The sequence below is a fragment of the Amblyraja radiata genome, chromosome 17, assembly GCF_010909765.2.
Source record: "Amblyraja radiata isolate CabotCenter1 chromosome 17, sAmbRad1.1.pri, whole genome shotgun sequence".
NCBI lineage: Eukaryota > Metazoa > Chordata > Chondrichthyes > Rajiformes > Rajidae > Amblyraja > Amblyraja radiata.
Window position 1 is genome coordinate 41,012,172 of NC_045972.1, and position 15,583 is coordinate 41,027,754.

At 41.4% G+C, this 15,583-nt stretch overlaps 1 protein-coding gene across 2 annotated transcripts in view; it reads right to left on the reverse strand.

Annotated features, from left to right (window-relative positions):
• Positions 1 to 229: 229 nt before the first annotated feature.
• The window catches only part of dus2 (dihydrouridine synthase 2), a 60,977-nt gene continuing 45,623 nt past the window's right edge, over positions 230 to 15,583 (reverse strand). Inside the window, exons 13-16 of one of the 2 annotated variants that reach the window (XM_033036305.1) lie at positions 13,382 to 13,537; positions 10,774 to 10,861; positions 9,641 to 9,714; positions 230 to 1,094 (exon numbers count right to left, since the gene is read on the reverse strand). In XM_033036305.1, coding sequence (XP_032892196.1) covers positions 896 to 1,094; positions 9,641 to 9,714; positions 10,774 to 10,861; positions 13,382 to 13,537 — 517 coding nt within the window. In that variant the 3' untranslated portion in view covers positions 230 to 895. The remainder of the gene's footprint in view (positions 1,095 to 9,640; positions 9,715 to 10,773; positions 10,862 to 13,381; positions 13,538 to 15,583) is intronic. The other variant, XM_033036306.1, reaches the window with a different exon arrangement.

Below are 15,583 nucleotides of genomic sequence, written 5' to 3' on the forward strand. Positions count from 1 at the left end.
CAAGAAGTAACAACAGGGGACATGAGTGTGTCACAGAGAGAGTGAGAGTGAGAGAGAGAGAGAGCACAAACAAACAGAAACATAGGAGACAAAGTAGTTATAAAAAGTGAAGAGAAGCAGATCAGAATTTGAAAAGAAATTGAAAAGCCAATTAAAACAAAAAGTACCTGATTATATTTGATATGCTTCATCTTCAACCGAAATTTTACGAATACAGAACTGCTAGGCATTCAAAGGATTGGGTTTGATTTTATACTTTCTTGGTACGTTCACTTTTTATTTACACAGAAAGATACAGAGAAGTCAACTGAAATAGATATAAAGAAAACATATGGAAGAAAGGGGATAAATTGATGAACAGATGAAGTCTACTATTGATAATGCAGCGAATAGTAAAATTAAATGTTAAATAAATGCTTCCAGGTTGTAAGTGAAGCCAGAGAACTGATGGTTTGTGCAGAACTGGTGCCATATTAAATTGTACACTCTGGCACAGTTAGTGGTTTGGAAACACTATGCAGATATTTGTGTAAGGCATAATCAAACAGGAAAGAAAACAAACACTTTAGCTCTTGCAGAAAGTTCCTCAGGCACACCAGGTTCTCTGTTGCTCTTGAGGCATGTGGCCACCATATTAAAACAACATTTCAGCATCAGTGGAGCTCATGGAGACTGACCACAAGAAAGATCAAGGCAGGAGTACTGGCTGATTAAATGTGTATATATTTATATGATATATATATACACACACACACACGTTTATATATGTATATAAATATATGTACAACTTAAAAGTCATTTTATGAATATATAAAACCACTTTTGAATTGCCATTCCACTTCAGAGAATTCCAGCGTATTCCATTACTCCTGTGATGTCAGTTGTTATACTTTCTTCAGTGAAGGGCTGCTTCTTTTATTGGCGTCCGGACAGGGAGCATCTGTCGTTCTGTGCCATTGGGGACTCCTGCCTCACCTCTTTTCCGTTTGTTTTTCAGGGGGTTTTCTCCCTCACACAAGTTTCCCTCAGGAACCCTGAGAGATCGCAGGCACACGATGGCTGTTGACTGCTCCGCTGCCTTCTTTGTTTTATCCCTGAGAAACACAAAAAAAGTGAAATAACAAGGTTAAATACAAGCCCAAGAAGGTCACTCAGCACCTCGATGTTGCTCTGCCATTTGATAAGATCTTGGCCTATCTGAAAAAAAATATCCATTTAAACAAGGCGCAGTGTTGTTGTCAAGAGAGAGAGATAGATACCCACCACAATCATATGAAGTCATATAAGTGGCATTGTGGATATTCATAATTAATAATAAAGTCATATGTGGCATTGAGGATATTTTTTGTATTCTGCATAATGTTGCATTTTTAACAGGAGGGAACCTCACTGGTTGAACAAACATGCACTCGAGAACAACAAAACTATTGTCTCTAACTTGTTTGGTGGCACAAACCACCACATGCACATATTCACGGAAGCCAGGAAAATTTAAAGTCAAAATGAATGACGCTCCTTGATAAAGGGTCTCCAACATGACATGTCAACTCTGTTTCTCTTTCCACAGATGCGGCCTGACCAGTTGGCTACTTCCAGAGTATTTTCTGTTTTTGTTTTAAATAAAGTCAAATCTGATTCAAATGATGACACAGTACAATGGGGAGTAATCACTTCGTGAGGTGCTGGTGTGGAAGCATGTTATTTGAGAAAAAGGATGGAAACTGGAGAAAAGATAAAACAGCAGCATCTCTCTTAAACTAAATAATTGGCCTAAAATTAAACCAAATGCAATTGATTTGAGAATATTGTCCATTTTACTTAATAAAAGTCCTTGTTGGCTAACAGTGTCAGCATTTACACAAAGCATATCTACAATCAGCCCCCAAGGGGCATAAATTTGTATTTTTTCACTGATGGTAAACAGTTAGAGGGTGTTGTATTCGGCTCACAAGAGCTGGTTTCTACAGAGAAACAAGGAACTACAAATGCTGGTTTACAAGGGAAGACACAGAGTGCTGGAGTAGCTCAGCCGTTCGGGCAGCATCCCAGGCAAACATGGATAGGTGACGCCAAAGGTCGAGACCCTTCTTCGGAGAGGAAAGATCCCAACCCGAAGTATCGCCTATCCATGTTCTCCTCGGATGTTGCCTGACCTGCTGAGCTACTCCAGCACTCTGTGTCTTCTTTAGTTTCTATAAAGACCGCAACTGAATGTGGGGAAGCTAGTTTAGTTTAAAGATACAGCGTGGGAACAGGCCCTTCGGCCCACTGAGTCTGTGCTGACCAGCAATCACCCATACACTAGTTCTATCCTACACACTAGGGACAACTTACAGAAGCCAATTGACAAACAAACCTGTATGTTTTTTGTAGAGTGGGAGGAAACCGGAGCACCCAAAGAAAATTTACAGTCACAGGGAGAATGTACAAACTCCGTAAAAATAGCACTGGTAGTCAGGATTGAACCTGGGTCTCTGGCATTGTGAGGCAGCAACTCTACCGCTGCACCATAGTGCCGCCCTAGTATAAACTGTGACCTGCCAACTTGCACTTGCTTTGCACTAGTGACCAAAGACCATTGAGCTCCTACTGGAAACTTCAATTTACATCTTCTTAATGAACAAGTTAATTTGAACCAGTGCCACAGTGTATAACAGCACCTTCACGATGAGTCAATGAAAGAATTGTTTCCACATACACTAGATGTGATGGTTTATCATTTAATCATCTAGACCCAATAAAAGCCAGCCTGCATTCAGATTACACTCCTCTCACTCAATTACAAAACAAAATGTAATTTATTAAGGGGATCATATTTACATAAAGCTCAATAGTTCATAAGTAATTATTCAATAAATGTGTTGAATGCAGAGTGAGCTTGATACGCTTTGAAAATCAGATACTCGTCAGAATAATCGATTGTTTTCTTTTAAATTATTGTCACATGTACTGAGATACAGGGAAAGACATTGTTTTGTGTGCTATCCGTGCAAATTATACCATACATGACTACAATGAATGCAAAAGAGAAAATAAGCAGAATGCAGTATATAGTGTAGAAGACACAAAATGCTAGAGTAACTCAGCGGGACAGCCAGAATCTCTGGAGAGAAGGAATGGGTGATGTTTCGGGTTGAAACACATCTTTAGACTAAGAGTCAGGAGAAAGAGAAACGAGAGATATAGAAGGCCATATAGAGATATATAATACAAAGAAATGAAAGATATGCAAAATAGTAACGATGCTACAGAGATGGTAGATGGGGTCAAGGTGTGGGGAGCTGGGGGTCAGGGGCTGGGTAGTTTGAGTGTAGGAGTGTGCCGCATTCGCAACTCTCTACAATTTCTTCTATTCTTGGGCACAGCATTTCCTCTACCAAGCTGTGATGCCACACTAGATAAGATGCTTTATATGGATATATAGTGCATATATAGAAAGTAGAGTGAGTCATTGGAGACATGCTGAATTTCTAAGGAAGTACAGGCTAAGGAAGTACAGGCGCACGGATGCTTTCTTAGCTCTCGTGTCAATGTGGTAAGGACAAATTGTTGGTGATATTTACTCCAAGCAACGAGAAGCTCTTAACCATCTCCACCTCAGCACCATTTATACAGACGGGACCGTGTATTCGACCTTGTTCCCTGAAGTTGATGACATGCTCTAAATGTCGAGCTTTGGTTGGGTCAGTTTTCTCCATCGTCACAAGTGGTGTAAACTTGCCATCGATTTTATTCCTTTATGCAAACGTTGTCTCACACTAAATTAGATCGTAATATACGACTAGAGCCACGTTTAGCATCCAGTTTCATAATCTCTTCATCCAAATGTCCACCTCCGTAACATCATGCAGCAAGTTCATTGGCTATATTTAAGACGGAGTTAGATGTGGCCCTTGTGGCTAAAGGGATCAGGGGGTATGGAGAGAAGGCAGGTACAGGATACTGAGTTGGATGATTAGCCATGATCATATTGAATGGCGGTGCAGGCTCGAAGGGTCGAATGGCCTACTCCTGCACCTATTTTCGATGTTTCTTTGTTTCTATGTTTCTAAGTCTCACTCGTTCATCACTCTTGTGCTCAGTAACATCCCTTGTCTCCTGATTCTCCAGCATCGCATATATAACATTTTCATCTTTGTTTAAATCATATAGTATTGGCCATCCCTACCCATAACCCACTCCCACCTTTAGAATCTACTCCAGTAGATCTTTCCCCACCCCACAAGTTCTAAGTTTCTGCAGCTTAGACCACTGTGGTTCGCTCCGTTTGATCAGCTCTCTTCCTAACATCATCCTCCCAGTAAGTGGCTGGGCACTCAGACCACAACAGTTTAGACTTTGGAGATACAGCGCTGAAACAGGCCCTTCAGCCCATTGAGTCCACACCTTCTGGCGACCCCGTACACTAGCACTATCTTACACACTAGGGACAATTTACAATTTTACAGAAGCCAATTAACCTACAAACCTGTACGTCTTGGAACGAAGGAGGAAACCGGATCATCTGGAGAAAACCCACGCTGTCACAGGGAGAACGTACAAACTCCGTACAGACAGCACCAGTAGTCGGAATCGAACCCTGGTCTCTGGCGCTGGGAGGCAGCAACTCTACTGCTGCACCACTGTGCCGCCAACACCATAGAACTGTCCCTCCTAGCCCGTGTCACCACCAACAAAACCAATGTTGTTTGTTCCTTTTTTCTCTATGCTTTTCCTTTGTAAGTAGATCGTGGCGCCTTATTTGATGCCAATTTCTCAAAAATTGAAGCTTTTGTTTGCTTGATACCTTTATAACCTTCCCTTTATAAAAATGTGATTCATTTTAATGCTAGGAGCATTGTAAGAAAAGTGGATGAACTTAGAGCCTGGATTGACACCTGGAAGTATGATGTTGTGGCGATCAGTGAAACATGGTTGCAGGAGGGCTGTGATTGGAAACTAAATATTCCAGGATTTCATTGCTTCAGGTGTGATAGAATTGGAGGGGCAAGAGGTGGAGGTGTTGCATTGCTTATCAGGGAAGATATTACAGCAGTGCTTTGACAGGATAGATTAGAGGGCTCGTCTAGGGAGGCTATTTGGGTGGAACTGAGAAATGGGAAAGGGGTAGCAACACTTATAGGGGTGTATTATAGACCGCCAAATGGGGAGCGAGAATTGGAAGAGCAAATATGTAAGGAGATTGCAGATATTAGTAGTAAGCACAAGGTAGTGATTGTGGGAGATTTCAATTTTCCACACATAGACTGGGAAACACATTCTGTAAATGGGCTGGATGGGTTGGAGTTTGTAAAATGTGTGCAGGATAGTTTTTTGCAACAATATATAGAAGTACCTACTAGAGAAGGGGCGGTACTGGACCTCCTGTTAGGAAATGAGATGGGTCAGGTGGCAGAGGTATGCGTTGGGGAACAGTTCGGGTCCAGTGATCACAATACCATTAGTTTCAATATAATTTTGGAGAGGGACAAAACTGGACCTAGGGTTGAGATTTTTGATTGGAGAAAGGCTAACTTTGAGGAGATGCGAAAGGATTTAAAAGGAGTAAATTGGGACAGTTTGTTTTATGGGAAAGATGTGGAAGAGAAATGGAGTACATTTAAAGGTGAAATTTTAAGAGTACAGAATCTTTATGTCCCTGTTCGGTTGAAAGGAAATCGTAAAAATTGTAAAGAGCCATGGTTTTCAAGGGAAATTGGACACTTGGTTTGGAAAAAGAGGGAGATCTACAATAGTTATAGGCAGCATGGAGTAAATGAGGTGCTTGAGGAGTATAAAGAATGTAAAAAGAATCTTAAGAAAGAAATTAGAAAAGCTAAAAGAAGATATGAGGTTGCTTTGGCAAGTAAGGTAAAAGTAAATCCGAAGGGTTTCTACCGCTATATTAATAGCAAAAGGATAACGAGGGATAAAATTGGTCCATTAGAGAGTCCGAGTGGCCAACTATCTGCAGAGCCAAAAGAGATGGGGGAGATATTGAACAGTTTCTTTTCTTCGGTATTCACCAAGGAGAAGGATATTGAATTATGTGAGGTAAGGGAAACAAGTAGAGTAGCTATGGAAACTATGAGGATCAAAGAAGAGGAAGTACTGACACTTTTGAGAAATATAAAAGTGGATAAGTCTCCAGGTCCGGACAGGATATTCCCTAGGACATTGAGGGAAGTTAGTGTAGAAATAGCAGGGGCTATGGCAGAAATATTTCAAATGTCATTAGAAACGGGAATAGTGCCGGAGGATTGGCGTACTGCGCATGTTGTTCCATTGTTTAAAAAGGGGTCTAAGAGTAAACCTAGCAATTATAGACCTGTTAGTTTGACGTCAGTGGTGGGCAAATTAATGGAAAGAATACTTAGAGATAATATATATAAGCATCTGGATAAACTAGGTCTGATTAGGAACAGTCAACATGGATTTGTGCCTGGAAGGTCATGTTTAACTAATCTTCTTGAATTTTTTGAAGATGTTACTCGCGAAATTGATGAGGGTAAAGCAGTGGATGTTGTGTATATGGACTTCAGTAAGGCCTTTGACAAGGTTCCTCATGGAAGGTTGGTTAAGAAGGTTCAATGGTTGGGTGTTAATGGTGGAGTAGCAAGATGGATTCAACAGTGGCTGAATGGGAGATGCCAGAGAGTAATGGTGGATGGTTGTTTGTCAGGTTGGAGGCCAGTGACGAGTGGGGTGCCACAGGGATCTGTGTTGGGTCCACTGTTGTTTGTCATGTACATCAATGATCTGGACGATGGCGTGGTAAATTGGATTAGTAAGTATGCAGATGATACTAAGATAGGTGGGGTTGCGGGTAATGAAGTAGAGTTTCAAAGTCTACAGAGAGATTTATGCCAGTTGGAAGAGTGGGCTGAAAGATGGCAGATGGAGTTTAATGCTGATAAGTGTGAGGTGCTACATCTTGGCAGGACAAATCAAATAGGACGTACATGGTAAATGGTAGGGAATTGAAGAATGTAGGTGAACAGAGGGATCTGGGAATAACTGTGCACAGTTCCCTGAAAGTGGAATCTCATGTAGATAGGGTGGTAAAGAAAGCTTTTGGTGTGCTGGCCTTTATAAATCAGAGCATTGAGTATAGAAGTTGGGATGTAATGTTAAAATTGTACAAGGCATTGGTGAGGCCAATTCTGGAGTATGGTGTACAATTTTGGTCGCCTAATTATAGGAAGGATGTCAACAAAATAGAGAGAGTACAGAGGAGATTTACTAGAATGTTGCCTGGGTTTCAGCAACTAAGTTACAGAGAAAGGTTGAACAAGTTAGGGCTTTATTCTTTGGAGCGCAGAAGGTTAAGGGGGGACTTGATAGAGGTTTTTAAAATGATGAGAGGGATAGACAGAGTTGACGTGGAAAAGCTTTTCCCACTGAGAGTAGGGAAGATTCAAACAAGGGGGCATGACTTGAGAATTAAGGGACTGAAGTTTAGGGGTAACATGAGGGGGAACTTCTTTACTCAGAGAGTGGTAGCTGTGTGGAATGAGCTTCCAGTGAAGGTGGTGGAGGCAGGTTCGTTTTTATCATTTAAAAATAAATTGGATAGTTATATGGATGGGAAAGGAATGGAGGGTTATGGTCTGAGCGCAGGTATATGGGACTAGGGGAGATTATGTGTTCGGCACGGACTAGAAGGGTCGAGATGGCCTGTTTCCGTGCTGTAATTGTTATATGGTTATATGGTTATTTGTGTCCATGGTTTCACAATATTTAATCACTGAATGAAAACATTTAATAAATGTATTCTTACTAGCATGAAGCGACATGTTTAATTGTACGTTTCAGGACAGTCTGTTCTCTAGCTGTTACATGTCTAAGTGCCTCTGAGGTCCCTTGGCATGTCCTCCTCTTCTAAGATGTGGGGGATGAGCGTGAATTTGTGAGCAGAGCTGTTCTCCGCCAGGTTTCGGAACTTTACATCACTTTTCCAACTGCAACCTTTTGTAGGTTGGAAAAGAGGCAAGACGGGACGTTATATATTCTGTGGAAAGGAATCAAGGGTGTTCTCAATGACAAAGTTCCTGTTCAGTTCTTCCAGAGGGCGCTGACTGTCCCATCATCCATGATAAGTTTATGTTCTTCACCATCTTTAGCAAAGGAGACAAATCTGAATGTGATGACTACACAGGGATTTCCTGCTGTCTGCCACAGGAAAGTAATCACCAGGGTCCCCTCTAGTCGTCTCATCCCAGTGGTCCAACAGCTGCTCTCCAAATCACAGTCTAGATCTCGTCCCGTCATGAGGCACAGCGGATGTGATTTATACCGTGCGTGAAAAATGCAGGGACCAGCCACCAACCTCAAGATGTGGCCTGTTCTTGACTTACAAAAATCTTTGACAAAGCCACACAGAGAGATTTCCTTAATTTGGATGCTCGCAGAAATTCATCTCCACCTTACATCTGTCGATGGGGTGCATGCTATAATCTTAGTAAAGGGGTCAATGGCAAATCTAACCTCAGTGCAAGCTGGTGTCAAAAAAAGTTGCAACATTGCCTAACACTTCTATCGATCTTTCTAATTAGATAGGTGCACCTAGCATCTATTAAATTACCAAATGATGGAGCTATTCCACTGAAGAAATGGGAAATGTCCAGCCCTTGCGAGAATAGGCCTTGCCGCAAATATCAGCAAAAGAAAGGTCTCTACCAACCTGCCCCCATCACTGCTGAACTTCAGTGTCAGCAGCCAGTTTGACACTGATGGAACTGGGGTGGCAACATATCACCCTCGCCTATGAGGAACTGCCTCAGGAAGCTGTTCCATTTAGATAGCTTTCGAAATATAATCATGATCTGTGATTATCTCACATAAAAGGCAGAATAATTTCTTATCCATTTTCTTAACGTTACCTATCCATTCTCTCCAGAAATGCTGCCTGATCCATTAACTTACTCCAGCAATTTATGCCTTTTTTTGTAAACCAGTGTCTGCAGTTCCTTGTTTCCAATAGTTTCCTTTTGTTTAGCATCAGGAGGTGCCTTGCAAAAATACGTGGCTATAGACCAAATCTTTCAAAGAATGCAGCTGGAATTAAATCTCTGCATTGTGAAGTAAACATTCCCAGAAAGAAATGTTCACAGCACTGAAGAATTATTTATTAGGAGTAAGTGGCAGCTCTTTATTGACTCATCTTTAGCACCGTTTACTTAACTGATTCAAATGTTTGCAAGATTTGGTTTTCCTTCAGATGTTTTTATTCGTAAATAGGTTTGGTTTAGAGATGCAGCATGGAACCAGGCCCTTTGGCCCACTGAGTCCGCTCTGACCAACGATCACCCTGTACACTAGTTCAATGTTATCCCAATTTTGCATTCTATAACTAGTGACGGTTTACAGAAGCCAATTAACCTACTAAACTTCCCATCTTTGGAATATGCGAGGAAACCGGAGGACCCAGAAAAAACCCACGCAGTCACAGGGAGAAGGTACAAACTCCATATAGATAGCACCCGTAACTCGGGTCTCTGGGGCTGTAAGGCAGCAACTCTACCGCTGCGTCCAATTTCATATTGTGGATTGAATCAATATGTAAAACATTTCACAGTAGACTGCTTACACTTGATTATATTTAGTTTAAATTCAGTGCAGGAGTTAAAATTCAGTGAGACAAAGAATCAATGTCACTTACCAACAAGAGGATCTGTACTTTTGGTCTGCCACTGTCACAACTGAGTTAAATAGCCTGTCTGATGGTCTCTGTACCTAGCACAGAGCAAAGCCATTGTTAAATAATCTGTACACAAACCTTTCAACCTAAAACACAACGAGACATCCTGTTTAACAAAAAGATTTTTGGATTTTCCTGTGTCCACCAACAATAGGAGTTAGATTTTGCATCCAGTTAGATAGCCAGTGAGGGCGATACTAAGCACAAAGCACGACATTTGATAAAAAACTAAATAGGAAATGCTGGTCGACAAAAATGCTGGAGAAACTCAGTGGGTGAGGCAGCATCTGTGGAGCAAAGGAATGGGTGACGTTTCGGGTCGAGACCCTTCTTCAGACTGATCAGTCTGCCTCACCCGCTGAGTTTCTCCAGCATGTTCGTCTACCTTCGATTGTTCCAGCATCTGCAGTTCCTTCTGAAACAATAGAAAATGCTGAACACTTTCAAGTCATCAAGCTCATTTGTGAAACGGTTACAGACTTAATTTTCGTGTTGGGTCAGAGCCAAGGAGAACAGACAAAAACAATTGCCTCCTCTAATTTTGAAGAAACTGAAATGTTAACTCTGTTGTAGTTGTCTCTGTTGTTTTCTTCGTGAAATCAGCCATATTAAATGTTTGTACGTTTTTCTGTTTTTATTTCAGATTCACAGCATCTGCAGTATTTTACTTTTAAACCAGTTAGGTTACCAGTTTGTAATTACAAGGAACTGCGGATGCTGGTTTATACCAAAGAGTCACAAAATGCTGTAGTAACTCAGTGTGTCAGGCAGCATCCCTGGAGAACATGGACAGGCGACATTTCAGGTCAGAACTCTTCATCAGATTGAGAGTCAGGGGAGAGGGAAACTAGAGGAATGATTAAGCTCAGAACAAATCAGAGCCAGCACCGATGACCAAGAAAAGGTTGAGCCCACAATGTTCCATTGTTGACTGTGGTAGAGGTGATAACAAAGGGATGCCTGGATGCAAACAGTGAAACTAGCAGGGCGACTAGAGTGGGGGGGGGGGGGGGGGGGGGGGGGGGGGGGGGGGGATGGAGAGAGAGGGAATGCAGGAGGATTACTTTGGTTAAAACTATTGGTTTAAAACTTACTGTCTCATACACTGGTTGAGGAAGCTTTTGTTTTCGAGACCATTCAAGCAATATCATTTTGGGCGTGATTTGAGGAGGGTACTCACGCCTAGAAGAAAGCACACAGACTTCATACAACAGTTGCTTGAAATGTAAACAGTGAAAAATTATTTTCATTTTACAATATTACGATAAATTGCTGAGTTGACAAAAGAAAACCCAAATTTTTTTATTACCACTCACTGAACTCATTGGATATAAGATTAGATTTTATACACAGCCTATACCTGCCCCAGTCTTTTGCTTTTTTTGACTTTTTCTTTTTCCCCCTCACTTTTAATTTAATTTTAATTTCAGGTTTTCGTGTACCTTGTGTGTTGTGACTGTCGGCAGAACAATTTACCTACGGGGATGAATAAAGTTTTATTGTATCGTATCGTACCATTTCTGGATATTTTGCAATTATCTTTTAAGACAAAGTGTTTGCATTTTTTGGCAAACTATTATGACTTTACAATTCCCGTTAAATTGCACTTAAATCTGCCTAAGTATTCCTGCTGCCAGTTGGAAAACATGAAGAATGATGGAAAAATGGTTAGTGGACGACTGCCACATGCAGCAGCTACTCCTACATTCCAGCAGCTAATTCCCTCTGTTTGTTTTGTATCAGGTTCACTCAAGCTTTTTGTTCACTAACACAACTATTGTAATTAATTTGATAAACTCTTCATTTGAAGAGAAAGCTAGTGCAATCTGCCTTCCGGCAACGATTGATGTGCAGTGTGAAGGAATGACATTATTACCCATGCTGGATGCAGCAAACAGTGGAAAAGGTTCTCCATTGCCAAGGCAGGGAAGCGTAACTTTCCCATCCTCACAGCTTATCAAATCAGCACCTATGACTCAGCCTTAAGCCACATCGCATGTACACATGGGTGGTGCCTCTGCCAGGAAACACAGTTCATTGCCCAAACTCAGGAAAATAGTAGTTTGTTGAACTGACAGGAACTTTGATCAGCAATCAATTTCTAAGGCTTAAGTATTCCTTTGGCTTCACATTCTTCATTGTTGCAGTTCATGGGCCCTTTTGGATGAGTATAACATCCACAGAATGCTGGCTTTGCATTCCTATTCTTCCTAGGAGTGGTTGATGATCAGGAAAAGGAACCCAACATGATTGGAACTAGAGTGCTCCCTCAGTTGAAACACAGTAAAACCCCTGTCCCACGGTACAGGTTCATTCCAAGAGCTCTCCAGAATCTGCCTGATTCGAACTCGGAGATTTACGGTAATGGCCACTCGTCGGTACTCGGGGCTCTCGTGGACGTTTCATCATGTTGAAAAATCTTCACGAGTCTTCCCGAGTACCTGCCGTTAGTGCTAAGAGACTTCCCCGAGCTCCGACGTACCTGCTACGTTCATTATCCGTGCTTCCCACGAGTTTGATTTTATTTTAAACTCGGGAAAGCTCTCGGAATGAACTCGCACCGTGGGACAGGGCTATAAGTCAACAAAAATGTGTGCGTGTGCATGTGTGTCTTTTTGGCGCATGTGGCTATGTGCATCTGTGCGAGCAAATACATTGTTTGCATATGTGTGTTTATAGATATGTGCGTTCATGTATCTGTTGAAGTGATTCATATGTGCATGTACGTATGTATGTACGTAATGCATAGGGAAATCAGTAGCTATGGAAAGCAGTGGAGTTTAACTCAAACAAGGACTTTCCTACAACAGCCCATATACTACTAAACAATCTTGTGGGAAATTATTAGATTATTATTAGACTTGTTAAATTATATTTTCCATTCTAAATAAACATAACCAATGATAGGAATTACCAATTTCCCCTGAAACTTTTTTATTTTCCTTATTCCCTCTCCTCCTGATTTATTTTGTTTAGTTTGGGTGAAAATTACAAAAGTGTTTTGAAAAATACTACATTCCAAAGGGGAAGGATCATAGGCTTCCCAGCCTAACCAACAGCTAAACATCTTGCCCTTCTCTGAACCAACTGTGCCTGACGAGTAAACCAACATTTAAGAATATAAAATTAAGAACTAAAATCTGAGTGAGATTTAACAAAGTTCATCTGAGTAATGCTACTTTATTTTGCGATTCCCAAAGAATCCAATTTGATTCAAAGCTGATAAAACATTTATTGGATTTTTACCATTAATCAGCCCCGTGTTTGGAACTGATCACCAGACGTCTGCTTGCACAGGGACACTGCATGTGTGGGGTTTTCAAGAGTTTACTAAACAAAGACACCAGGGCCATCTAATTACTTACTCCTTCATTAAATCAATCCACATAATTGCTGCATGATTAAAAATGTGTTATCATGAGAAAGCCCTGATGAAATTAAGTAGTTAGACTTCTTTCACTTTCATAATATAAAAGTTTGCCTGGGGGATGGGGGGGGGGGGGGGGGGGGGGGAAGAGGGGACTACACTTTATAACCCACTAAAGGAATTCGATTTTGAAACTGTGTGCAAAAAACCCCCAACCATTTTGAAAGTAAATGTGTTTGTATGCATATCTAAATTTACATAAATATTGAAGTACATGTACATACTGCGAACAATCAACATCGCCATTCCAACAAATGAAATACTTTGTTGCTTACTTGTTGAATCTGACAGCCATCTGTATGGTATCAGTGTATTCTTTATCTTCAGGATTTTGTTCTGACTTCCCTTCATCTCTTGATTTCAGCCGATCCCTTTTTGACTCCAAGTCAGCCATAACTTCTTTGTAAAAATCGATCATTTCAAAAGCCTCACTGTATTAGAATCCAGCCACAATCAACGAATGGTCTTTAATATTAGTTACAAAAACAATTGTTTTAACAAGTTACATTACCAATATTCAACATTTTTTTCATTTTTTACTGCTATGAGAATTTAGTTTAGCTCAGAGACACAGCATAGAAACAGGCCCTTTGGCCCTCCATGTCGACCACCGATCACACTAGTTCTATGTTATCCCACTTTCTCATCCACTTCCTACACACTGGGGACAATTTTACACAAGCCAATTAACCTACAAACCCACATGTCTTTGGGATGTGGAAGAAAACCGGAGCACCCGGAGTAAACCCATGCGGTCACAGTGTGAACGTGCTAACTCCACACAAACAGCAACCGAGGTCAGGATTAAACTCGGGTCTTTGGTGCTGTGAGGATTCCCAGTGGGATTTTCATTAGCAGTAGGAAAAAGTGCTAGCGTACAACTCACCCAAATAACATAAATAATAATGCAACAAACAAATTAGTTGCCAGCATGTCATTCAATCTCAGTGGTATGAAAGGCAACAGTTCTTATTTGCTCATAGAATGAGTAGTTTGTCAAATTTAGTTTCGTTTATTATTGTCATGTGTACCGAGGTACAGTGAAAAGCTTTGTGTTGTGTGTTATCCAGTCAGCGAAAAGACTATACATGATTACAATCGAGATGATATAACATTTAGTGCAAGATCATTCCTGTAAAGTCCGATTAATGACAGTTCAAAGGTCTCCAATGAGGTAGATGGGAGGTCAGGACCGCTCTGGTTGGTGAGAGAACCGTTCAGTTGCCTGATATCAGCTGGGAAGAAACTGTCTCTGAATCTGGCGGTATGCATTTTCAAACTTCTGCACCTCTTGCCTGATGGGAGAGGGGAGAAGAGGGAGTGACAGGGATGAGACTGGTCCTTGATTATGCCGGTGGCCTTGCCGAGGCAGCGTGAAGTGTAGATGGAGTGGTTGGTTTGTGTGATGGTCTGGGCTACGTCCACAACTCTCTGCAATTTTTTGGTTCATGGATGGAGCTGTTCCCAAGCTATGCTGTGATGCATCCCGATAAAAATGCTTTCCACTGCGCAACTGCAGAAGTGGGTGAGAGTGGTTGGGGACATGCTGAACATCCTAAGCCTTCTAAGGAAGTCGTCAAGCTGCTTCACAGCACTCTGCAACTTCACTGCTCACTCCACACACCCCTCACACCAGGTCTAAACATTCCTTGGGGCTTACATCATTACACATTTCTGCAATTAAAAATGATCTCCCACAGGGATTTGTCTGCAAAAATAGTAAACTTATTTTACTGGATGGCACAGAAATGAACCACAGGCATCTCACACGGGGAAGAGCTGTAGGACGGGGTGGTATATTAAAGGAGCCACAATTTGGTATATAAAAAGAGGCACAATTGGGCTCATTATCCAATATCTTATCCTGTCAGGATTTCCAGACATCCTTGCTCAGATGTAGAACTCTCTAAACAACAATGTCGAGACACGTTATGCTTCACTGAGAAACTCTTTGTTGAGTGCAAAAACAAGCAAGTTCACAGGCCTGGACTGTCTGCCTGTCAAGGCTAAATTCATGGTCACTCTTAGCTGCACAAACTCAGGATTATTCCAGGCTGCTTCAACTGAGTTAAGCCACATCTCAAAGGTTGGCTGCTTCAGTAAAGTCACCCAAGTTCATAGGCAAAAGCAGGAGACTTCGTCCACTTCACATTCTGTACAGGAATACATAGGGTGGGCAACACAGATTCGCAAGAATTCTGGACTTCCGCAAAGTGCACACTCCTGCAGGGATTGTGCTTCACCAGTCTGCCATCCCAGTTCAAACTTGTTGCTGACATTAACGTTAAATAATGATGGGGGCAGGTTAGTATTTCTTTTATTTTCACCATTGCCCATCTCCCCTGTTCAATTAACACAAAAGTTCCCCTGGTTAACTTGAAGATCAAGGGTGTGCTCTTGGTGTTGAAACAAGGAACTGCAGATGCCGGTTTATAAAAAAGACAAATTTGCTGGGTGAAACTTAACGGGTCAGGCTG